This window comes from Equus asinus, chromosome 7 (genome assembly GCF_041296235.1).
Source record: "Equus asinus isolate D_3611 breed Donkey chromosome 7, EquAss-T2T_v2, whole genome shotgun sequence".
Taxonomy (NCBI): domain Eukaryota; kingdom Metazoa; phylum Chordata; class Mammalia; order Perissodactyla; family Equidae; genus Equus; species Equus asinus.
In genome coordinates this window covers 95,130,001-95,156,198 of record NC_091796.1, presented here as the reverse complement: position 1 = coordinate 95,156,198, position 26,198 = coordinate 95,130,001, and the positions used below count along the sequence as shown (strand labels likewise).

At 34.5% G+C, this 26,198-nt stretch overlaps 1 protein-coding gene across 9 annotated transcripts in view; it reads left to right on the top strand.

The window, feature by feature from the left end:
- Window positions 1-26,198, top strand: part of EML5 (EMAP like 5) — a 139,848-nt gene that overhangs the window by 96,245 nt on the left and 17,405 nt on the right. For 5 of the 9 annotated variants that reach the window (XM_070514169.1, XM_070514167.1, XM_070514170.1 and 2 more), the window contains exons 22-32: window positions 1,243-1,395; window positions 2,354-2,485; window positions 3,736-3,824; window positions 4,679-4,855; window positions 6,824-7,025; window positions 7,711-7,837; window positions 10,548-10,562; window positions 12,895-12,973; window positions 14,215-14,344; window positions 16,460-16,558; window positions 20,290-20,310. In XM_070514169.1, coding sequence (XP_070370270.1) covers window positions 1,243-1,395; window positions 2,354-2,485; window positions 3,736-3,824; window positions 4,679-4,855; window positions 6,824-7,025; window positions 7,711-7,837; window positions 10,548-10,562; window positions 12,895-12,973; window positions 14,215-14,344; window positions 16,460-16,558; window positions 20,290-20,310 — 1,224 coding nt within the window. Of the gene's footprint in view, window positions 1-1,242; window positions 1,396-2,353; window positions 2,486-3,735; window positions 3,825-4,678; window positions 4,856-6,823; window positions 7,026-7,710; window positions 7,847-10,547; window positions 10,563-12,894; window positions 12,974-14,214; window positions 14,345-16,459; window positions 16,559-20,289; window positions 20,311-26,198 lie in introns of those variants that run through there. The other 4 variants (XR_011504730.1, XM_070514168.1, XM_070514173.1 and 1 more) reach the window with 4 other exon arrangements.

Below are 26,198 nucleotides of genomic sequence, written 5' to 3'. Positions count from 1 at the left end.
CATTAACCCTTATTTTTTAATATTAATTATATTAATGTCATTATTTCTTCATGTGCAGTTTTGAAACATGTATGGATGGATCTTTTTACCTCAAACTATTAATTGCCTGTCAGATTTTTTTAAAATTTGAAAGCGTTTTTATAGAAATGACCTTTTTTCTTAAATTTCTGATTTGTTGGATAGAAACTACAAAGGTGGCAACCCCCTAAAAAGAAATTTTTCACATATGTCATTGGCTTTTTGTGTCAGTTAAAATCTTTCGTTCTTTTTCATCAACTTAATTTCTTTTAAGGTAAATATCAGTACTTTTGTTACATTCAGAAGAGGGAATGATTTGTATTAATTATTGCTTAGAATTCCATACGACTAATTTCAGTAGAAAACTTTATTATCTGGATCCCTTGACTCCGTATTAATATTGATTTGAGGCCATAATAAATAAGGAATCCCTTTGAAATTGAAGGTTCTTTAAGCACGTACTTTTTTTGTTTGTTTTTTGTTTTTTTTTAACTTTTTATTAAGATTATGATAGTTTACAACATTGTGAAATTTCAGTTGTGCATTATTGTTAGTCATGTTGTAGGTGCACCACTTCACCCTTTGTTCCCTCCCCCCAACCCCCCTTTCCCCTGGTAACCACCAATCAATTCTCTTTGTCTCTATGTTTAACTTCCACCTATGAGTGGAGTCATACAGAGTTCGTCTTTCTCTATCTGGCTTATTTCACTTAACATAATACCTTCAAGGTCCATCCATGTTGTTGTGAATGGGATGATTTTATCTTCTTTTGTGGCTGAGTAGTATTCCATTGTATATATATATACCATATCTTCTTTATCCAATCATCAGTTGATGGGCATTTAGGTTGCTTCCATGTCTTGGCTGTTGTAAATAATGCTGCAGTGAACATAGGGGTGCATGGGACTTTTGGAATTGCTGATTTCAAGTTCTTTGGATAGGTACCCAGTAGTGGGATGGCTGGGTCATAAGGTATTTCTATGTTTAATTTTTTGAGAAATCTCCATACTGTTTTCCATAGTGGCTGCACCAGTTTGCATTCTCACCAACAGTGTATGAGGGTTCCTTTTTCTCCACAACCTCTCCAACATTTGTCACATTTTGTTTGGGATATTTTTGCCATTTTAACAGGTGTAAGGTGATATCTTAGTGTAGTTTTGATTTTAAGCACGTACTTTTTCTAAATTAAAGAAGATTACCTGATACATGCTCTTTCTCTTTTAGGTGGAAGATGTTGCTGTTTTTCTCCTGATGGTAAAGCTTTAGCTGTAGGTCTCAATGATGGAAGTTTCTTAATGGCAAATGCAGATACTCTAGAGGATCTTGTTTCTTTTCACCACAGAAAAGATATTATTTCAGATATTCGATTTTCACCAGGTAAGATTCCACTGAAATCATATTTGATTATTTACTTGAGTCTGGCAGTGAGTAAATATATCAGTGTGTAATTTTTGTTAACGATTATTTTATCTCATAATTTTACTTTTTTGACTAGAAGAGACAGCATGGTGAGAAGTAAAAGCCCTGTATTAGATCCGTGGCAAAATATCTTGCCTAGTGCCATTTCTCTCTCTCAATTTTCTGTGTGACTTGGGCCAAAGCACTTCTCTGAGCTTCAGTTTCCTCACTTGTAATGTAAAAGGGGTTGGATGACTGTCTTCATTATATTCTTAATGCTTTTGAAATTACATTAATTTTGCTTCATCAGTTTTCACATATTCATTGTCTATGACAAACCTACTGTAATGTAGGAATTACTATAGTTAAGGCAAAATTTACTTATGCTGGTTTACTTCCATGTTTTGTAAATTTAGAGGGTTTTTTTGGTTAAATGCAAAGTGTATCAAAATTACATTGCATATAGTTTTTGACATTTGCTTTCCACTGAACTACTTCACTACAATAAAAACTTATTTCATTTTGTTGATTACAATATGCTTGAAAAATATGTTGCCATTTGTCATTTCACACGTCTTGTTATAACTTATGAAACACCTAAGAGTTCCTCCCAAAAATATTAAGAAAATTAACTCTAGTTGTTGAGTGTAAAAATATTTCTAGGGGCTGGCCCCGTGGCTGAGTGGTTAAGTTCGCGCGCTCCGCTGCAGGCGGCCCAGTGTTTCGTTGGTTCGAATCCTGGGCGCGGACATGACACTGCTCATCAAACCACGTTGAGGCAGCGTCCCACATACCACAACTAGAAGGACCCACAACGAAGAATATACAACTATGTACCGGGGGGCTTTGGGGAGAAAAAGGAAAAAATAAAATCTTAAAAAAAAAAAAAAATATTTCTAAATGTAGAAAATGTCAAGCAAATACGTTTCTATTATAGGTTCTGGGAAATATCTTGCTGTAGCATCCCATGACAGCTTTATAGATATATACAATGTAATGAGTAGTAAACGAGTAGGAATATGCAAAGGCGCTACCAGTTACATAACCCATATTGACTGGGATATTAGAGGTAAGAATTTAAATAACTTAATGTTTGATAGAAGTTTCATTTGATTTAGTATAGCTGTTTTAGAAAAACAAAGTGATTCAATGGATGAGTTCAAAAGCATTGTGAAAAATAAACATTCTCAAAATTATTTTCCACTGCTTTATTTCACTTGTGGAGATGAAATGCTGTAAGTTTAGACTTTTCAATACTTCTCCTAGTGTAATTCAAATGATAGTACAGTAAGGGGTAAATTGTTTAATTTATAAAGTAATTTAAATACTATACCAAAAAATTTTTTTAATCATTTGTTTTCCTTTTATCAGATAAACTTGACATAAATAGTAATTGAAAATTTGGAAAATGGTAATGAGGATTTTAATGTCATTTCCCCATCATTTGATATAAAATACATTCTCTAAAAATATGCGTAATTTAATGTGTATCTTTATTTTTTAGCAGAATGCATGGCATATGGCAGTGTTTAATAAATTTGGATAAAAGATAAATATTTTAAATGCTCTGTTTTTAAGGATTTTTGTTTCACGTCTTCATCTATATAAATCTAGTATTATAAATTAACGTTTTTTCCAAATGCAGTTAAAATACTTTTTTTAAAAGTTGCAAAATTTGTTTCTAGGATTTTTTAGATATTCGTAACAACAGAAATAGTTTTTATGTATATACATACACAAAAATTAAACAATTTATGAGTTTAATTAATTACATGGAGATTAAGAAAGTCAAATGCTCTTAATATATGTTGACTGAAGAGGAAAATGGTTTTTATGTTTAAGCTTAATTTTTCCCGTAAAAGTTAAACATCACACTAACTGAATATGTATTTATATTTTATGTGTGTATATATATATATTTTCATTTGAAAACTATTCAAGTGCCAAACTTCCTTCCAGAATAATTGTATCAGGTTATATGCCCAACATCAGGGTTCACACCCATGGCAGCAACTGGATATGTTAAACTTTCTCAGTTTTTGACATGGCTAGGTGAAAAATGACGTCTCTTTTTTAATTTGCATTTCTAAAGCATTTGTTTTCATAGACTTTTTGTAATTTTTATTAACTACTTTTGTTCTTTTAACATATGAAGTTTATATTTTTAGGTAGTAAAATTTACTTTTATTAATTGCTTTCTTTATACTTTCAAGTTTTCATGTTATGTTTTGAATGGTCTCTTTTAAGATAAAATTTATAAAAATATAAAATTATAAGCATAAGATGATATATGTATATATATTTTTAATTTTTTTTAAGGAAAGCTTTTACAGGTCAACACTGGTGCTAAAGAACAGTTATTCTTTGAGGCTCCCAGAGGGAAGAAACAAACCATCCCCAGTGTGGAGGTAGGAAGATAGTACTGTTGTAGTGTTGTTAATATGACTAAGAGTGGTTAGAAAACTGATATGTACCTTCCATCATTTGGTTACACATGAAGCCTGTTCTCAGATTATTTGAATTATTGATATTCTCTTTGCGAGTTATTTTATTGGGTCAGACTACCTAGATGAGTAAAGGAAGAGCTGCTGTATTAAGGGAATAAATTGCTTGTTTGTCTAGCTGTGCTCTAATACTTTCCTTAAAGAAGCAGACAATAGCAAATAGGAGACATGACATCTAAGATTGGAGTATTGCATGTCTGCCAAGTCTTTTGGAACCCATAAGCCTAAAATGTTTGTTGGCAAATTCCTGTTTAAAGAAAAAAATGTGTTCAGTTTTGTGCCTGACAGTATTAGCAGAAATTTTTGACATGGCTAAGAAAGAGAGGCTAAACAAATTTAACATGAAAGTGGCTTAATAAGAAAAGGACTGTAAATAAAAGTTCTTAACTTCCAGTAATGATTAATTGGAAAACATGTTTATAATGTATTAGTAGAAATTTAGACATGAAGTGTAAGAAGAAGTTTCTTGATTATTCTAAGAGTAAAAATGGTCTTCTTTCTTATCACTGTATGCTGAGCATCTAGAACATACAGTGGATATTTAGTAAGTAAATATTGAATAGTGTTATGTAAAATTTTTCTGCAGGAACTAGTGGACTTTGGAAGCTACAAAACCAAGACAACTAATAACTTTTTTAATTAAATTTTTAATTTTAATTGTGGCACATCTAATTACAAAGAAAAATATTCAGACTTGATTGTTAATTTTTTAGGTTTGGATATTACAGACTTACAGCATTTTTTTTTCGCCTTTTTAGGTAGAAAAAATTGGTTGGGCATCATGGACAAGTGTGCTTGGTTTATGCTGTGAGGGAATTTGGCCAGTAATTGGAGAAGTCACAGATGTAACTGCCTCTTGCCTCACCAGTGACAAAATGATCCTAGCTACTGGGGATGATTTGGGATTTGTGAAGTTATTTAGATATCCTGCTAAAGTATGTGTTTTTCTTTAACTCTCCTAATGATCATAATTATGAAAATGGTTAGGGTAATTCCCTTTCCTAGCATTTCGTTGTTGTAATATTACTATTACATATGTAATATAATATGAAAGGTTCAGAATTGTGTTTCCTGTTCTTGACATCATATTTATAGCTTTTATCTAGAAGAATTATTATAATTTGTGATCCTGTGCCTTAAATTATATATTAAATTGTGCAGTTTCTCAATATTGAATAATATAAATAATCCATTTTAGAAGAAACCTGCCTTTTGTCTCCAATATTAACTTAATTTTAATATTCTTCTGATTAAATATATACTATTAACAGTAAATATAAACTTTATATTTACAGCTTTATAAGTTTAAAATGTTTTAAGCAATTAAATACAAGATATTATAAGTGCAACACCTATAAAATTAACATAAACAACATTGATTTAATGTGATGAATGATGTTATTTTGCTAAAACCAAACTGTCCAGATTCTTTGGAGTACTACATGCCTCTGCCACTGTGTGATTACTCAGTTCTCTTCTTGCTTTCCTCTATTCAGACTACTGGGAAACATCAGGCTTTCACTTAGCACAAAAATGAAATTCACGTTATCAAGTCCAGATGCATTTATTTCTTAATTGTCACAAATTCAGATATATGTTATAATGTGGCACCAACATGAACATAAACATAAATTGGAAATAGAGCATTGAAATCGTATTATGATATTCAGTTCATGATGGTCTCAAGTAACTGCTCATATTCATATTCTAAGCTCAGCATTGAAATGAAAATGCAAGTTTAAAAACTCATATAGCAAACTCAAATGCACAAGAAAATATTTCGCAGATCCCTATTTTAGGTACACTTAAATGGTAGAACTTTAGTTGATAAGAATGTGTTCCAATAAAACACTTATTCGTCAGAAACTTCACTTCTAGCATTCTGATGGTAGAGATGCCCTAAGAATAGACTCTAGGGTATTGAGCTACAGATTCCTTCTTCACCTTACTGTAGCAAGAACCGCAAAATCTTAGGGAAGCTACCTTCTTGCAGTGTTTTGTTGACAGATCCTCCTCCTATTTCAGCTAACTTTTATTGAATCTTCATTCCCAGAGAATTCACTGATTTAGCTATCCCTATATTTCATATATTTAAGGCATTCCTCATTTTAACACTCTTGAAAAGATGTCCATCTAAAACCTGCTTATGATACATTGATCTGAGATTTACTTACGTAACTTGATAATGCTAATGTTCTAGATTTAAAAGTTGCCAGTATCTATAATGTGGATTTTTCTTGATATTTAAAAGAAAAATACATTCCCATATGTAGCACTTATAAACAGAAACACTAATGAATTACGATAAAACATATTTTCATGGGTATATACCAAAATGGTTGATAATTACTTTTGTTAACATGGCCATGCTGTGCATAGGCACTTATATTCTGACTTTCTAAGTTATTTTGTCTATTTCCAACAACAGTAGCCATTTTTTGTAATAGATAGGTACTATTCCATAGATGTACACTGTAATTAACTACAACTTTATTGAACATTTAAGGTGTTTAAAGTTTTTCACTGCTATAAGTAGATACTGTGGTAAATATTTTTTGCACACATAGCATTTTTTAGCGTAGATCTCTAGAAAGGGGATTGGTGAGTCAAAGGTCAGAACACTTTTGTGCTTTTAATGAAAAATACCAAGTTGATTTCCAAAAGAAGTTGTCCATGGTACTAGCAGTGTGTGAAGCTACTAGTTTTATCCATTTCTCACCAGGCTTGGGAATCGTTATTTTTTATTCTAGTGACTTTCAGTATTTTCTCACTTTTTTTTATAAGTTGCATTTGTAATGATTAATTTCTAATCATATATTAAGAAACAAATTAAAAATTATAACTCACAGTTTTCAAGTAATGAAATTTCTCAGAAAGACTGTTTGAATTTTTTTTATCTTTAGGGAAAATTTGGAAAGTTTAAGAGGTATGTGGCCCATAGTACACATGTCACAAATGTTCGCTGGACTTATGATGACAGCATGTTGGTTACCTTAGGAGGTGCAGATATGTCTTTAATGGTTTGGACAAATGAAATGGAGGGCTATCGAGAAAAAAGGCCTTGTGATAGTGAAGAATCTGATATAGATTCTGAAGAAGATGGGGGTATGTGGTTTTAAAATATTTTATTTTAACAAAAACGTAGAAAAAATTTAGCACAACTGATTTAAACTGTAGAAGTTAAGCAATAATAATGTTTGAATAATTGCGTTTTTAGTCTTTTTGGTTTATTTAACACCAAAATTGGTCTTTTGACTCAAGAATAACAGGCTGGCATGTATTGATGACTTAGATATTCTTCATCTACAAATGTAAGATAATCATAACTTAAGTACTGTTAAAATAAATTTTATAATATCTAACCTCATATTTTAAAATAATTTTTTTCCCTAATATACCAGTAATACCAGCTCATAGAAAATACATTTTGCAATGAAAAATAAACATAGCATCCATAATTTGACCACTCAGAGGTAACCTCTATTAACATTTTGGGGTATATCAATAAGGGTATGCACATTTATATGCATAATTTTTTTAACAAAAATGGTGTCATATTGACTTACTTTTTGTAGCCTGCCATTATCACTTAGAAATACTTTGAAAACATTGTTACATATCATTAAATATTCTTCTACATCATTTTTACTGGTTGTATATTATTTCATAATTTGGCTGTGACAATTTATTTAACATTTCATATTGTTGAAGTCCTTGTATTCAACTTATAAAATCATACTTGGTGTCTTAAGTTATTACTTAGAGAATAATTCTTATATTTTGATGGTAGGCTATGACAGTGATGTTACAAGGGAGAATGAAATCAGTTACACCATCAGAGCCTTATCAACAAATATTCGCCCAATGTTTGGAATCAAGCCTCATTTGCAACAAAAAGAACCCTCAGTTGATGAGAGGTAACAATCAAGTTTAAAACTAGATGAAGAAAAAGATCTTGGTGTTAAAAATTGAATTTATTGCTTAACTGAATAAATTTCTGCGAAAACTAAGAAAGAGTGGTACTCTTGCGTTGTACAGTTCCCAGCATCTCTTAGAAAACAAGTTTGTCCTTAATTGCTTTTTGGTGGTGATGCAGTCTTTTACAAGTAGTTGAGAGAATGGTGCTATGTATAAAGTCTGTATGATTAAAGGAATGTTATTTGCTAACTTTTATAAATATATGTGATGGGGTTGGAGGAGATAATAAAAATTGAATCTAATACCAAGTTCCTTTTAGGAAGCACATGAACAGAGATATGATTAAATTTTGAGAAGGCTTCTCTATCCATGTGCCTTTAATCAAGGATAGAAAATCATAATTTCAAAAACTTTCCAAAAAGGCAAGTTGAAGTATAGCTTGTCTAATGGGAATTATTGGTCTTTGTCTAGAATCAGTAAGTCAAAAATAAGGACACATATACAGCTATTTTATGAGGAAAGATATTTTAATAAAGTCTCTGAACTAGGTGACGGATCAAGAGAGAAATTGTGAACCTCATGCTTTTAAAATCATTAGGGAAGATAGAAAACAACAAAGAGGCATATGGATCAGTGAATGGCATAAGTTTTAGAAGCAAAGAGGTTTTAAGAAATGATAAAGAAAAAATTATCTAGAAACAACAGTGAGGAACAAAGAGGGAGTGGGAGGAGAAAACAGCAGTGACCTCTTCTGTAGAAAGCTGTGATGAGAAAAGCTTTATTATGAGAAGTTAGTAGGAGTATTTGAGGGAGAATTTAAAAAAGAAAGCAAATTCATTCGCATTGAACAGAATTTGTGGAAAATTCAACTGAGTGTTATAGTTGGTGAGGGTGGTGCCAAAGACCATTGGTGCTCAGCTAGATAGAAGTGGTATCACAAGAAGGCATTGGCAGACGGATTTGGGTTTGCACGTCTGGGTTTAAGATTTAGGGAAAAGGATGAAGTTGGAATGGTGAGAGGCATGTTGGTGGTGGAGAACGGGAGAGCTAGAGACTCTCTAGAATTGACTACCCCAGAGTTCCCAGGAAAGTTCTAGGTGGAATGTTGAGGTCGCGATGTCTCCACAGCTCTTCTTCCAGGTGCCCGATTTGCTGAGGATACACCTCAGACAATAGCAATAGACGGTCACCTTACAGAAAGGGATAGAGAGTAGTAATCAATTTTGCCGTCATGTATAAAGAGGCAAAATATTAAATTAAAGGTAAGTTTTAAGAAAGCTAACCATACTATAATCTAAATACTTGTACAGGATTCAAGGTTGAAGTGACTTGGTAGGAGGCGATATCATACAATGCAAAGGGCATGGTTTTTGGATTCAGATAAATGGGTTAAAATATTCATCTGTATCATTTACCATTTGTGTGACCTTGAAAAACTATCCATTCTCTCTCAGCCTCAGTTTTCTGAGAGGTAAAATGAACCTGATAATCCTTAACTTATAGAGTATTTCAAGGTTTAAATGAAATAATGCATATAAAGAGTTTAAATGTTAGATCTTCACCAGTGACATCCCTCCCTTGGAATGGAAATACAGAGTAACCTGAGGAGATACCCTGGTTAATACAGAAACACTTTCTGAAGTTAAATATTCACCAAGTAATGAACATTACCTGTGTATTTATTGGTTAGGGTAATACATTTAAGTATGCAAATATAGATGTTTCTAATAGAATATTTGCAATATAGTGCTTAATATTAAACTTAAAGGAAATTATATCTATACCGTAGGGAAGAAGGAACCCTGGACGTTCCCATAAATCTTTTTCATTTATTATTTTTTTAAGAAAAGTATTATCATTTATCAGATAAATTTGATATATCAGAAAAAGTGACCTAATTTTAATCTGAAGCCATGTTAAATTTCCTTGCTCATTGCTGAAGTGACCCAAATTATGATAGATGGAAATATTTTACTGCTGACAGAGAATAATTAACACTGTCATAATTGTAATCTGTGCTGTTAGCTTGCGTTTTTTATACCTTTTTCAAAATTACTTTTGAAATTATTTTGCATTTTGTTCTCAAATTATTTTACGATTCACCTATACTATATTTTTCTGAAAATGCCGAGGCACAAGAATTTATTAATGTGGTTCATAGTTGGGAGTCTTCATTTTCATAAAATGAAACAATCGAAGGAGATAAAAAAAAGAAGAGATATTTCTTTTTACCAACTTTGAATATATTTGTGAGGAGATAAAATGGTGTGTATAAATAATTGTTTTCATATTTCAAATAAAATATATTGTCATCAAATATTAAACAAAACACTTTGTAGGCAGTTAAAACAAATATTTGTCAAATATCTGATCCACTTAAAAAGAAAATGTTTCTGATGGCAGTTTGACAACTACTGTACTTGGCTGATAGTTTTGTAGTGTCTTTTTTCATACATGACTTTAATAATTTTGTTTTCTATATGTATTTTTGTAGCAAATCTTATATATTTAAAATAGTTAATTGTCAATCAAATTTCCAATATTTTTGAATAAAAATATTCAAAACAATGTGACATAAAATTTAGGCATTTTTGTATTTCCTTAGAATTCTGTTAACATGTTGCCTTTATTCTGTTTATGGAACTGCTACATTTTATTCATCGTCAATTTTCATGTATGTTTCCTTTTTTCCTCTTGCTCCTTTCAAAGGCAGGGGGTAGTAAGGTAAGTATTTTATTGAAGAAAATATTTTACTCAAAAATTTACTCTTCTCTTTTGGTCTTTATAGTATTTTAAGGTATTGATTTTTCCCCCTATAAAACATTGAACTATATTTATTGAGAAAGAACCAGAAAATAAAATAGGAAAAATCCTACAAGAGCGTTGCATTTATTAATACAATATGTGGGTGGTGTTATGAGGGTCTTCCTTATGATCATTGGTTTTACAAATGAGTTTTTACAAACTCCTATACTCTAGATAGTTTTAGTTTTTCTTTATGCTTCAGAGGCTCATAAAAACAAACTGTTAACCACACATATTTATCAGTGAAAATTTTTTGTTTATAAACTTGTTAGCTTCATTCAATGCGTCTTTAATATATTCGTTAATTTAAAAACATGAACATAGGGCAATGATGGTATTTGTATGTTTAGTAAAATGATATGTGCATGAAAGGACTCTTTGGGGGTACTTTCATAGCCTCTTTAGTGAGATGAAAATGTCTTCAGATAGTTTCTGAAACAGGACAGTGTGGAAAAAGCTAGTCTATTTTAGAAGTAAAAAAGGTACCATTAGGAAAATGCTGGAAGATAAGGATGAAAAAAGTAGATTTGAGACCAGATTGTGCAGAAACTCCAATATTAGGCACTCCTTAATTTCTTTGGCAGACAGCAGGAATCCATTATCTATTTTAAGCAGGGGATGATGTGTGCAAAGATGTGAGTCTAGAGTGTGATGTGACTTCCAAAAAGGCCCACACAGTCTTATACTGTTTTAACAGAAATAAAACATTCAGATCTCGCCTCAGATCAGGAGTAGCTTATTCAAGACTGGTCTCTGCATTTTAAAGCAACACTGACAGTTTACAGTGGTCTAGAAAGAGACACAGGATGAGGGAGGTTCTAGAGGCCACTTCACATAAAGAGTAATTCGCTGCTTTGGGAATCACTTGTTTCAAAAAGAAGAAAGCTAAGTGGAGGTGGAATTGCTGTCTTGGGTGTGAACGACTTTTACGGAGACGTTACCTCCCTGTCACAAGCAGTGCTCCTGCAGAGCTGAGATGACTGCTTGTCACTGGTGCTCTAAAGGGATATTCTAGACATGGAAAGAGGATTCCTGGTTTCAGTGGGGAGATGGATGAGATGACTTTTGTGATCCCTTCCTATTCTGTTTCGATCATTATGTTATTTAGGGGAATTTTTTTTAAAAGAAGTTACTTCCTTTGCTAGCAAAATCCCAAATCCAGCATGGGCCTGAGTGACTCCCTCTGCCTACTTGGTTGGACTGGCTGACTGGGAAACAAGTCTTGGGTCACAGGGGGTGGGGGCTTTGGGGGGCATGAGGGAGGGAGCTTAGGCTCCTTGGACAGTTTCCTGAATAGCAGCTCCAGTGCTACCAGCGTTTTAAGTTAGTTGTCAACATTTTACTGCCCTTTCTTAAAAACAAAGATCAGCTTAAATATTTTGTTTGAAATTCGGATTGCACTGTAGAAAACTAAGAATGGCAAGCTTTAATGTTTACGACATAGAATATGTTGAATTTGCATTTATTTTTCTTTTTCACCTTGTTGTTTATTTCCCTGCCATTAATGGAGTAACTTCAGCCTTTTGTTATATGGTATATTAAGTAAAAACAATAGGTATTTAATATATGCGATGTAGTTTATCGGCATTAAACTTGTGAAAATATTTTATTACAGGAAGTATTTTACTACTGTTTTAAATTCAAATTTATATTGTAATCTTTTCCCTTTTTTATCTGCTGCTGAAAAGAGGTTCCAGGTAATCCTTTCTCTTTGCTATGCTTTATGAGGCCTAACTTTGTATTTTTGTCATCTTTCATATTTACCACTAATGAGGTGTGTTACTTGGTGTTCTTTACCTCTATTCACATTTTCCACATTTTTCTCCTTTGAAATCAGTATCCCTGAAATGAGTAGCATCTTAATTATTGGATTCATACAACAGAAGTAACTGGTTTACTAAAACTTTATCCATTTAACTTGTATAATTTTACAAGTTGTATAATTTTAAGCAATAATATATCTTGTATAAATTATCTTTATAAAAATTACAATGTGCTATTATATTATTTACACTGTGCAACATACACCAAAGAAATTCAAAGTAAAATGAACAGAAGTTCTACTATTTTCTTTCCACCTTCTTGCTTTAGAAGATATCAAGATATAGAGGCATGGTCTAGTGAGGAACACAGATTGGGTTCATTTTTGTGAAGGTGTGTCAGACATCCCTCTCTGGAGGGCAGGCAAGGGAGGCTCAGTGCAGGCACCCAGCACTGGATGCCTTTCTTCATTCGCACTTCCCTGTTTCAGGCCCCCCGTGAGCAGGGCTCCGCCACAGCCAGAGAAACTCCAGACAAACAATGTCGGCAAGAAAAAGAGACCTATAGAGGTGAGGAAAGTCCACTCCCCACCGTTAACTTATGTTTTGAAATGTACCCAGAGTTCATTCGGTTCCTTTTTGTAAAACACGCAAATCTTGTCATTAGTTTTTATGAAAATAAACTTATTGAAGATCTTCTTTGGTTGGTTGTAAAAATTGCTGAATTGTCAAGTCTGAGTTTTGGATTGATATCCTGTTTTTTAAAAATAATTTTTATTAGTCTTTCTGTTAGTTTTCTAGGAATAGTACCTTGAATTGAACTGTATCTCAGAGAACTTCTAAATCTATGTGTGAATGATCTATGGTTTATAGAAGCATAGGTACCTTGGAAGTGTCTTATACTTAGTGGTTTGAATTTGTAAGTTAAAGACTTATATCAAATCAGAAACTTTTATCCTATGTGATGTATTCACTGTAGGGTTCAGAGAAGGCCCTGCTTCCAACCAAAGACACCTTCCACAATAATTGGGCAAGAAGGAACGTTCTCCCAGGCATTTCACAATCCCAGTATCAGCAGCAACAAACAAACTGTGCTAAATTCAGGTCGAAAACTCGACTATTGGTGGTGAACACAATGCGGTCTGTACGAAGCTGAAATATAATAACGTACATCTGAAATTTACACAATCTTATAAACCACTGTGACCTCAGTGAAATAATTTTTTTTTAAAAAGGGCTTAAGGCTGTGGGAGGGTGGTGGTTGTACTCCCTCACCCCTGCCAACTCAGCTTCAAAAGGTCAATGAAAATGGACACTTTCAGTAGCAGAATTACCTGCTAGAACTTTGGCATGAGTTTTCAGAGAGAATGTGCTTAGTTTTCTGCACTGATACTGATGTACTGTTTGGATCCTTACAAGTATATCACTTGGACATAATTTATCCTGAGTTATGTTTGCAGATCAGATATTTTGATTAACAGTTAACATAAATCAAAATCTTCTTTTGGGCACAAGAAGGATCTTGGTGTTTAACATGTGAAATCATAAGAACTGAAATTCTTGGAATGAGATCAGGTTGTGAATCCCTTTTCATTTTTATAACTTTATGCAGAGAAGTATGGAATGTGTGTTTCAGCTGCCCAGAACAGGTTATGTAGAGAAGTATGTCTAGCTTAATTTTGTGTTTGAAGTTTGTAAAACATGAAAAAAACATGCTCTGTTTTGACTAAAGACACCAGTACTGTATACAACAAAATAATGGTGAACATTTGGACATGAGGAATTGGATAATGGTTTTATCATTGTTATAGGATCTTGTGTTGGAGCTTGTTTTTGGCTATCGAGGCAGAGACTGTAGGAATAATGTTCACTATTTAAATGATGGTGATGATATAATTTATCACGCTGCATCTGTTGGAATTCTGCACAATGTTGCTACAGGTAGGAAACTCTGCTTCTCTGTCCTCTACTTTTTTTCAGTTTAGAATTTTTTAGTTAGCATCTTAAAATTCTTTGTTAAAACTATAAATAATTAAAGTGCATGAGTCTAGAATATAAATATTTCATACTGTATAACTTTCTAGTAATATTTCAAGTAACCAAATTTACGGTCTTGAGAGTATAAGACAGCAAAAAAGGATTTCACAATGTAGAGTGCTCAGAGGTCTATATTAGAAGTGACAGTTTCCTGTATGTTGAAGCCATGTTTTATAGTTAAATATTTGTAACTTCATTCTATTTCCCCATTACCTTAACATGAAAATGGATGGTCGGATGGTTGTCTCAGAGAGTTAGTGACTTGAGCTTGTTGGGTGAGTGATTGCTATGGGGTGGGAGTGAGGTGGCCAGTGTTCTTTCTGAGGCCTTGGAAAGCCAAGGAAGTTAGCTAAGCAAGCTGCTTGCCTGTGGCCCTACTCCTGATACCTTGTTTGATTCAAGAAGGTGAGAAGGTACTTCTGATGTTTATTTAATTGATTGGATTGTTTGAAAGCAAATAAAGTTCTCTTAGCATCATTCGATGACCAATGATGTGATAATCGTACTAGTGACACTCAGTATTTAATTTTGAATTCTGTTTTATTACATGTAATTCTAAATTTCGTAAAGTTTGAAAATTGGAAGTAAAAATAGAGATCATCTAGTCCAAACATTTTTGACTTTTTCTCTGACAGCTTCACTCTGAATAGGTAAAGAGTGGATTATGTGAGTCATGGTCTCCTACACCTGGTTAATATTAATCATTAATATGATCTTTCTGTTTTGATTTCCTAAAGAAAAGGATTCACCAAGATCACACAGAAATCAGTGGTGATTTTCCATTTAACAATTTGTGTCATTTAAAAAAATACTACTTAGAGAGAAAATCTTTAATTGAGGGTTCCTGTATTCTTTAGAGAGAATAAGAAAGGACAAGCTGGAAAGGAATGAATGTGTAAATGCAGTTTCATGTTTATACTTGTAATTTTCTTTATTTTTAATTTTCTGATTTCTAATTAATCACCTTTCTAATGATCGGGTGCAGAGATGGGGACAGAGGGAAGACTAGGCATTTGCCCCAGTTCTGATTATTTGGCTCTCACCAGTATGGGGATACATTGCTGTGTTCACAGTCTAGGAAGTCTTATCTACTACAGTCTGATCTACTGATTTAGCCAACAGCTTGTATAATTGCTTGTTTGTTCCTGTAACTGAACTCTCAGCCCTGGAAAATATAAAGGGCCTTTCACTTTGAGAAGAAGTTTTAAAGTAATATTAAGTCTGTTAAATGTCATTGTTAAATTTGTTTTGTTTTGCTTTTTTGGAGGACCTAGTATTGATTGATGGCCCTCTATAATCTGGATCCAGCCTACCATCATGACCTCATTTCCCACCTCTGTGTTTTACTGGCACAAGACCACCTTTATTACCTCTTGCATGGTCATAGTCTGCTAAGGTCTCTTCACTGTCACTGCTACTAGATGAATCACGTTACTTCTTTGATTAAAATTCTTCAGTACCTCCCCACTGAGACAGAATAAATGTGAAATTTAATAGACTAGCATTCAAAATCCTCTTTAATTCTAGTTCCAAATGCCTTTCCAACCATATTTCTCACTTTTCTTCTTCATGACCTTATATTTTAGCCAAATGAGCCATTTATATGCATACCAATACTTTACTGCCTTTGTACCCTTGTACTTTTCCTTAAAGTATTCCTCTACCTGGAACATCCCTCCCCGCCCATCTTCACATTTACAAAATCTGTCATGTCAGTGCAGGAGTGCCATATACTCATGATAAGAAGACCTTTTCTGCTATGAAGTCCCATAGCATTTTGATCTTTAATGTGGCACTTGATGTCTTTAGCTTTGTAATCCATGGTTTATGTGTTTCAGGGCTCTATCCCTTTAAAGATTTGAGTTATTTTTTTCATCCTTATGCTGATATGCACATATTAAGTGCTCAAAAAATATGTATTAAATAAGTTAAACAGAGTCGTTTATTGCTCTGGATAAGTGCATTTGATGGTTATACCTTAAAAGTTTTCAAATTTAATTCTCAAATTCTTTTTTATAGGGACTCAGAGTTTTTATCAGGAACATAATGATGATATTCTATGCCTCACTGTAAATCAGCACCCCAGATTTATCAACATAGTAGCAACTGGCCAAGTAGGTATGTTTCTATATTTTAAAAATAAACTGTTTTAACCAATAGTCTTGTTTACATTAATTCAGTATCCTGGGGAAAAAAATAAAATGTATTTATGTATTTTTCAAAATGTGTTTTGTACATAAAGCACACACCCGGTTTTACCATATTATTTGCTTCCAGGTAACTTTCTTTCACTTTGGTGATTATCTGAGTTGGTTCAGATAGTTTAGAATTGAGTAATCTCTTTTATAGTGGTTGAAATAGTTGGATTTAGTCCTTTAGTAGAAATTTCTGATCACCAAAAAGGCTTAATTTGATAGATGTAAAGCAAGAAGGAAGAATTTGAGGAGAAAACGGTAAACAAGGGGGACCAGAAAGTAACTAGACTGAGAGAGGTAGAACATTATTTGCTCCAGCAGGGGTTAGGCTAGAAAGAAGGAAGCCAAGTCTGTTCCATGGTAGTAAGTCCCTTCTGCCTTTTTCTTTTCTTTGGCATTGGTCTAATTTGCCAACTGTTTTGAAATCACCTGTCTTGCTGTCTTCTTTTAACTCTATAAAAAACTCAAACAAAGGCTATAAGTCTGCAAGCAAAATGATGAGAGGATAGCAGGTCTATTTAGAACATATCTGCCAATCAGTGAGCACGATGAATAATACGTAATAGATTTGGTCAGTCGGACCTTCACAACTCTGAGGCAGTTTGTAAAAATGATTGGAATCGTTGGGTTTCTTGAATCTCAGTGAGCCTCAATTGCTAAGCCAGCTTTCCAGATGTCTTTTTCTTCTTGAATAACGTAATTTATGCTTATAATATCTTCATTTTTCATATAAGTACTAAATTGATCAGTTAGGAACTTGTTCTCTGGGTTGCTTATTTCCCACTTAGCCACAAAGGCTCTTGTATTCTTCCCATCTGTAAAGCTTTCTACTATACTTCACCCTTTATCTACAGTATACTCTGATCTTTGAAGATAAATACCTAGGTCTAGGCCCTTTCTGTGCTAAGCTTTTTGAAATTGAAATCTTATTTTCACTCTGCATGAGGAAAGAGAGACCATGTTATCATTTTGGTCACAAAGCACCAAGTTCAGTGCCTCTTGGCATATAGTTATTGCTCAGTTAATTTTTGAATACATTTATTTATTCAGCAAACTTATTGAGCACTTACCCTTTATGAAGTATTGTTCTAGGTGCTGGGGATACAAGCAGCTTACAAAAAAAGACAAAGTCTTTATGTTAATGGAATTTACATTCTATGAATAGAATTCTAGAAGGTATGGTTTTTTCGTTTCCCAACTTTGCTCCTTCTCCTTACCCTTCTGCTCCTCTGCTAAGCAAGTTTGTTTAATGTATTAGTGCTGTAGTTTTCTCTTTTGATTAAGAAATGTTGTGGTCACAAATCTTTTATGAAATTTGACCCTCTCCTCCACTTCCTTACTTTTTGTATTGAAATATAATTGACATATAACACTGTATTAGTTTCAGATGTACAACATAATGATTTGATATATGTATTCTTTTTATTTTGAAAGGCAACACCGTAGGGAATGTGGAATGGCTAATTATCTCCCCTCTCTTTCCTTCCAAGTCAAAGTGCAGCAGTGCAGAGGTGAATTTTAGACCCTGTTTTTACCCCCTGCCTTGCCCCACTTGTACCCTTCCAGAAAACAGATAACGAAAATTCTTCGCTGATGACTAGTTAAGTGTAAGACTCAAGAGAAGACCAAAGAGTGAGGGACTTTTTCTCTTCTGAACCTAAAGAGAATTGAATCAGTAGTTACTTTGCCTGTCAAGTTTGTGAAATACCTGCAAAGCACGAAACACTGCCTAAAATATTTATGTTTCTCTGTTAAAAATCATACTGATTATAGAGGAATTGAAATATTTGCTTTTGTGGTATTTTAGTCAGTTATGTTCAGACTTTTATTTTTTCTTGTCTAGAATCTTGGAATCTCAGAGCCAAATATATCATTTTATCTAGTTTATCGTTAGACGTTTGAATCTTCTGTATAACATCTCTGATTAAGGGCCTCCTACATATGCCTTAACCCTGTCGTCACCTAATGCCTGACAAAATAGTCTAACTTCTCCTTAGGAAGCTCTGTTATAAAGTGCTTCTTCATATAGAACAGAAATTGATCTCTCTTTAATTGCAAGTCATTGATCCTCATTCTTGGGGCACCTAGAACAGCTAATCACTTATCCCCATGACATTATCTTCCAGTATTTGGAGAGAACTATCATATTCTCCCTGAGTCTAATCTACTACTTCCCTTTTAGAAGGCCCACTTGGACATCCTCCAACTACATTCCATGAGACAAAGAGTACTTGAGAGCAAAGGGATTGCTTTCCATGGGGGAACCTTCCTCCCCACTGGACCATGCTTTGCATATCTGAAATCCCAGAATTCTCTGTCAAATAGTCCTAAACCTACATCTGGACCTGCTTGAGCCTCTTCTCTGAGTCCATGCTCCTAATGATAGATTGAATAACCAATATGGGTACTCTTGAGAAATGGCCAAGGGTTAGCTGTTCATTGGGTTGGTGATGATGGAGTTTTGATCTGCAGCCTGGAATAACCACACATGAGCTTCCATGGCTCCTTGTGGCGTGGGATGAAGCTGGGAGTGGTATAAGGTTATATCATGCTGCCCAAAACTCTAAGGAGTTCTGAATTTGAACCATGCCTTCCAGGTTATTACAGGGGTGTATTTGTCAAGATAGGAGGATGGAATGTATTTAATTTAATAATCTTACCTTGATTGATAACTTTAAAATATTTAGGCCTATGACATTTAGGTCTTTATCTGTACTGTTGTCCCAGGCCCTGCAGATATGCAGGGACAAGCCTGTTCTTCAAACCAAAAACCCTCAGTCTTTCGGCCATCCTTCATGTGGCATAGTTTCCAGTCTTCTCACCATTTGGTTGTTATCAGAGCATGTTCAGAACTAAAAGTGGTATTTCCTGAGTGGTCTGCTCAGCAGAATCAAGTACTTTCCTCTCTTTTCTCCCATATTCCTGATCAGAACACTATGGGCCTATGTTATCAATATGTCCTTGAAATCATTATTTCCTAGGGCTATAAGGCTCTACCAAAGCAAAGTATAACCATCTATCTTGAAAGGATTCCTCAATGTTTACTCCTTCCTTTCTTTCTAAAGACTTAAAATTTTGGCTAATGAGGTATTTCCACACAAATATAAGGAGCATAGGCTCTCGTGCTTTCTTTCTTGGTGATCTTTTAATCATACAGAAAATATTTAGTTAAAAAAACTTAAAAAGCGGTTAATTTATGGCCTGAATTAAGAACTTTTTCTTTCTTGAGTTATATGGTAATTTTTGCCATCATTTCTGTCAGAAAGTTTAGATCTAATTCTTTCCTGCAAGTAGAGAAACATTTAAACTCTAAAGGGTCTATTAACAGTTCACTTTGTAACCAAAATAGTGGTCACATCAATTTAAACCATATCAATATTATTTTAAAAGTTGTTAAAATTTCATGTAACTCATTGAAAACTAAGAAAATAAAATATTGATCCAAAGATTGAAAGTTCAGATACGTAGAATGTTAAAATGTATTAGTGACTTCACTTAGAAACAGTTTATGCAATTTCATGTAATAAAATAAATTTTATATATGATACTTTATTATCTAAATTATTTAAAAATTATTATTTTATAATTGAGTTTTTACAAATTTTACTTGTAGTATTTATGGATAATTATTTTTCTGCTACTTTTCCATTATAGGTGATTCAGCAGATATGTCAGGTAAGGAAAATTTATCATTTTCTGTTATATTGTTTAATAATGAAGCTCAAATTTTTATAGAGTAATAAGATATGGAACCTATTTTAGATTTTTTTAATGAAGAATAAATGCATCATTTTAATGGCATGATACTGAGCCCAATCCGCAATAATAATAATAGTGTTTTTAAAGAAGCTAATATTTTTTGGCCTTTTTAGAGTGCCTAGCACCGGGGCAAGTACTTTACATGTATTGCCTATTTAGTCATCACGAGAATTCTTCATGGTAGGTATTAACTTGCCAGTATCCTATAATTCTTAAGAGTGGAGGTGAGATTAAAACTTAATCTTAAATATGAATCAATAAATTTTATTGGCTAAAAATTTTTTTAAATTTATTATTTTTATATGACATCCCAGTTATTGCACGTATTAGATCAACAGATCATTTAAAGATTTAAATAACTTTTATTCTTATTTTGACCATGACTTTGTGAATTTAGAAAAGCTATTATTAGTTGTTTTTAGATATTATAATAACTATGTTTTTTCAACTCAATTTTCAGTTACGTAATTTAGTAAGAATTGGCAGTTTGATAAGAAACATTTCCCAGTGATTTGTATCTATTTCCCTCCCCTCCTAGGGTAAAGCATGATTTTGTGATTTGACTATTCAACTACAAATGTGTTCAACCCAACAAGCGAGGTCCTTGCTCTCTTGGTTACACTCAAGAGCAGGGGTTGGCAAACTACAGCCCTTGGGCCAAATCTGCCCCACCATCTGTTTTTGTATAGCCCATGAGCTAAGTATAGTTTTTACTAATTTAAATAGCTGGAGAAAATCAAAAGAAGAATAAAATTTCACAAAACATGAAAATTATATGAAATTCAAATTTCAGTATCTATAGATAAAATTTTATTGGACACAGGCTCATTCAGTTAACATATTGTCTATGGCATCTTTTGTGCTACGATGGCCGACTTGAATAGTTGCAACAGAGACTGTATATGACACTGTCATCGATTTGCACTGCTGCCTTGGCATACTACAAATTGCAGTGATGCAGTTATAACCTGACAGATATTAAGTGCTATGTGTATCTCTGTACCACAAGATTTTTTATTTTTTAACCACTATGTATCTATCATGTCAAAACAAGGGGGAAAAAATGAAGTGGGCTTTTCATGTCACACTTTTAAGGCACAGTGAAGTATGGACTATAGTGTTATCAAATTAGATGGTAAAACATTGTGTTTATTATGCAATGACACTATAGGTGTGCTAAACGAAGACAATGTATATGTCAACGTTTTCACCCTAGATTTCATCACAGTATTCCCAACTCACAGGAAAGCAACAATCTGAAAAATTGGAAAGTTTAAAATAGAATATATCATCACAAAAGAATTTCGTCACAAAAATAAAAAATAAAATGAGGCTAGAACCAAAGTAAGTTTCTGAATGCTTCATTTGTTAGCCAATCAAGAAAAGCTGTTTACTGACATGTCCAGAGAAAATAAACTTGGTTAAGAGTATTAGCTTTTTGGGAAAACCGTTGCTAAAAGAGTTGAGGACATTGGGTATAGCATCAATAGTCAATTAAAAACAAGACAAAAAAAAATGCTTTTGACTGGTTTCCCTTGGCTCTTCATTGGTGGACAAATGTTGGCAGTTGTTTATCTCAGGAATCAGTGCTGACTTTTGAGTGGCTGAAGAGTTAGTGTCTATAAATAATCTCCTTGGAACAACTACAAAAGATAATATTTTCAAAGAAGTTAAGGAAACAGTAATTTAGTACAACCTGAAATGGAATATATTAAGATGTATCACAACTGATGGTAGTAAAAATATGTGTGGAGGTGGAGCAGAAAAAAGGGTTAGTTAGTTAAGTTTACGAAGCTTATGAAAATTTAAGGTGTTTAAAGTCTATGATTATTCATTGTGCTATTAATCGGCAGGTGATCTGTAGAAAATATTTCAATCTATCGTGTGTTATTGAATCTCAGTATTTTGTTATTGAGAGTCAGCAGTTAACTTGATTTGCTTTCATAGACTTAACCATCATCAGTTCCATGAATTTCTGTTAGAAAGAGAAGGTGAATATCCTGACTCAGCCTATCCCCACAGCAATTCAATGCTTTAGCAGTGGTAAAGTTTGCTTGCAATTTTTGGAGCTCAGAGCCAAGGCTGAAATTTTTCTGAATGAGAATAGCTGTCCTCAGTCTCTGTTATGGAAAACTGAATGGCTTTGAAAATTAGTTTTTGCTGCAGACTTGATAATGTTTCTTAATGAATTCAACTTGAAGTTACAATTTCAGTTCTTATATGTGAAACTTATACTGTAATAAAGTCATTTGATGACAACTAATATTTGAATCACAGGTAATGCCAAACTGCATCATACACTTCCCATGCTGTCAAAAATTAAAACAGGAATCGAGGTGCCCATTCCCACAAATTTGCAGCAAATATGTTTTCTGAGCTCAGACTACAGTTCCAGCAGCATTTTTCAGATCTTGATGCAAGTGCAAAGAAAATTTCCATATTTCAAAAATTTATTTAACTATACAGTTGAGGAAGTTTCCTCTAACCTTCAGTTTAAAGTGATTATTCTATAATGTAATACTTGCTGAAAGGCAAATATCAAGACGCGACCCTGATAGAATTCTCTAAATGCCTTCCAAGTGATTAATATGCTCAGTTAAAAATCAACATGCTTGTGGATTGTTATTTGTATTTGGCAGTACCTATCTATGTTGAGACATTTTCAAAGTTGAAATATATAAAATTATTACAGATCATCATTAGCAGATGAACATTTGCAATCAATTTTTGAACCCACTTAAAGTGAATTATTAACTCCCACCCAAAAAAATTTCATTCTTCTCATTAGTAGATCTGTATTTATAAACATTTTCAGTGAGTTTTATCAATAAAAATTTTGTGGACATTTTTTTCTCATTACACGAGTACCTGCGTAGTATCTTCAATTTTGCCTTTTATCTACCCTTTACAGGAAAATTTTCTGACTCCTGCTCTAGAGGGAGACAGGCAATAAATAAGTAAATTTTTAAAACTAACATGGGCTGAGATGGTAATAAGTGTAATATAAACAACAAACAAGGTGATGGCAGTGAAAGAAAATGTTTGTTTACTCAGTGGTGGGAACATTTAGCTAGGCCACTAATGATACCAAAAATGATAGCCGAGGGATGATCTGGGGGCTCCAGGCTGAGGCCTGTTTTGGGACTCCCAAGACCCACCCACACATTCAGTGATTCACCAGAAGGAATCAAAGGACCCCAAGATAGTTAGAGCTAGCTTGTTACAGTGATCAGCCAGGGAAAAAGACATGTCAGATAGGGTCTGGAGGATCTAGGCAAAGGCTTTCTGTCTCCCCCCAACAAACTCCCCCCGGGGTCACACACAACCTGCTTCCTCCACCAGTGTTCAGATGCAGCAACACAGGTGTAGTGTTTCTGCCCAGGGAAGTCCACATAAGACTCAGAGTCTGGGGTCTTTACTGGGCGGCTGGTCACATAGGCACAAAGCCACAGCTACTGTAATACCGTACTCCCAGAAGATAGCAGGTATTCAGTGCCCTGGGTGGACAAAACAACCTCATCAACATAGGGAACATTTCAAAAGTCAGAGTCTTAGCCACACTAGCCAAGGGCTAGCCCAGCTAGCAGGCCCTTCTGATGACAGTAACCCTTAACTCTTTCCTGTGCAGGCCCTAAAGCTGGATCAAGAAACAGTAACGTCAGTGTGACTAGAGTAAGGTCTCTGAGATGGACTTAGAGCAAGAGAGAGGAGTCAGTCACGCATAGCTTTGCAGGTCATGCAAAGGAGTTTGGATTCATGGCAAGTGCAGGGTCCATCATTGGGGAGCTTTCAGCAAGGGAATGATGTGGTCTAATGTATACTTGGAGGAAATCACTCTCCGCACTGTTGAGAATGTAAAGGGGAAAGAGAAATAATCAGGAAGTTAGGAAGCTATTATAGTAGTCCAGGCGAAAGACATTTTTAGACTAGGGTGGTAGGAGTGAAAATGGAGAGAACTAGATGAATATGGGATATATTTTGAAGGTAAAGCCAGCAGTCTTTTCTGATGAATTGGATGTGGGGGTATGACAGAAAGTGAGGAATCAGGCTCACCGTTAATTTTTTGCTTGAGCATCTGGCTAAATGAGATGGGGGAATACTTTGAGAGAAATAGTTGGGCAGGGAGCAATTTATCCACAGACATAAGGAATGACGGGAGTGTAGGTTCAAATGCAAGAAGACTGGTAGGTTTAGGGGTGGGAAGAGAAGGAAGCTCCTGTCTGATGGCTTCTGTTTTCTCCCTTTCATCCGCTCGGAGTGAGGAGGTGGTGAAATAGATGGGGATAAGCTTTTGAAATTGTCACTTTGGAATGTGGGAGAGTAAATATATGTATTAGAAAAGATATGATATAATTACCATTTGAATACCTTAGATGTGTTTTGAGTAGACGCTTAAGGGAACGTCTTGTCTCTGAAGAAGCTTTTTCAGCCCACCTAAGACTTTGTATCGGAAGCTAAGAATTTGACATCTTTGATCTTTAAGGCAATTCAAGGAGAGAGAGCTATCTCTCTGGCCTTGGTCACTATTAGTCACAATAGGCAATTGTCCATTAGTAGTGTACTTTGGTAGTGTACTGTGTGCCCTCTACGACAGAAAAATAAGGAAATTCATTAGCACGCACGAGTGAAGAGGGAGGGTGGTCTGAGTTTGCTGCTGCAGGAGCTCCGTGTACTTCCCGTCTCTTCTGCTCTGCCATCCACAGCAGTGGCTTCACCCATAAGGCTGACTGCATTGGTGGTGATAAAAGAACTTCCAGGAGCAGTTGGAGTTACATGCTTCCTTGCTTTTTCATCCACTGGGAAAGTGGGTAAAAACACTTTTCAAATCCATGACCTAAAAGTACTTCCTTTTAGCCTGAGTCATTTTAAGACATGAGCCAAACCCTCTACTAAGAAGACACCAGGGGAATCCCATGTGCTGATTGGCTTAAATCTGGGTTACTGAACTAAATCACTGATGTCAGGGGTGGGGGGGTGGAGAGTGGGAGATAAGTTGACCATGCAGTGTCTTTCCCCTGAATAACTTGCACTACATGAGGGAGAAGTGGATTCCTGAATAAACTTGGAGCTTTATTAAGAAAGAAAAAAGGGGGGCCTGCCCCGTGGCCAAGTGGTTAAGTTTGCACGCTCTGCTTCAGCGACCCAGGGTTTCTCTAGTTTGGATCCTGGGCACGGACATGGCACTGCTCGTCAAGCTGTGCTGAGGCGGCATCCCACATGCCACAACTAGAAGGACCCACAACTAAAATATACAGCTATGTACTGGGGGGATTTGGGGAGAAAAAGCAGAAAAGAAAAAAAAGATGGCAACAGTTGTTAGCTCAGGTGCCAGTCTTAAAAAAAAAAAATAGTGCTCTAATTTAAAAAAAAAAAAGAGAAAGGGAATGGATGTTGGGTGTGTGGCAAAGAATTCTCTATTACAGAAACTGAAGGGAAAGATACAATTAGCCCACTTAATGGCCCATATTACAATTTTGTTTTAAAATACGGTTTTTATTATGCTACATCAAAGGCAAACTAGAGCATAGAGAAAGAGTATCCTTTAAAACTTTGAATCTTATGAGATCCTATTAGTAGTTTAAAGGAATCTCTATATTGGAGACTAAAAGTCAAGAATGGTTATGAAGGGGCTGGCCCGGTGGTGCAGCAGTTAAGTTTGCATGTTCCACTCTGCTGGCCCATGCTTCGCCGGTTCAGATCCCAGGTGCAGACATGCTGTGGCAGGCATCCTACATATAAAGTAGAGGAAGATGGGCACAGATGTTAGCTCAGGGCCAGTCTTCCTCAGGAAAAAAAAAAAAAAG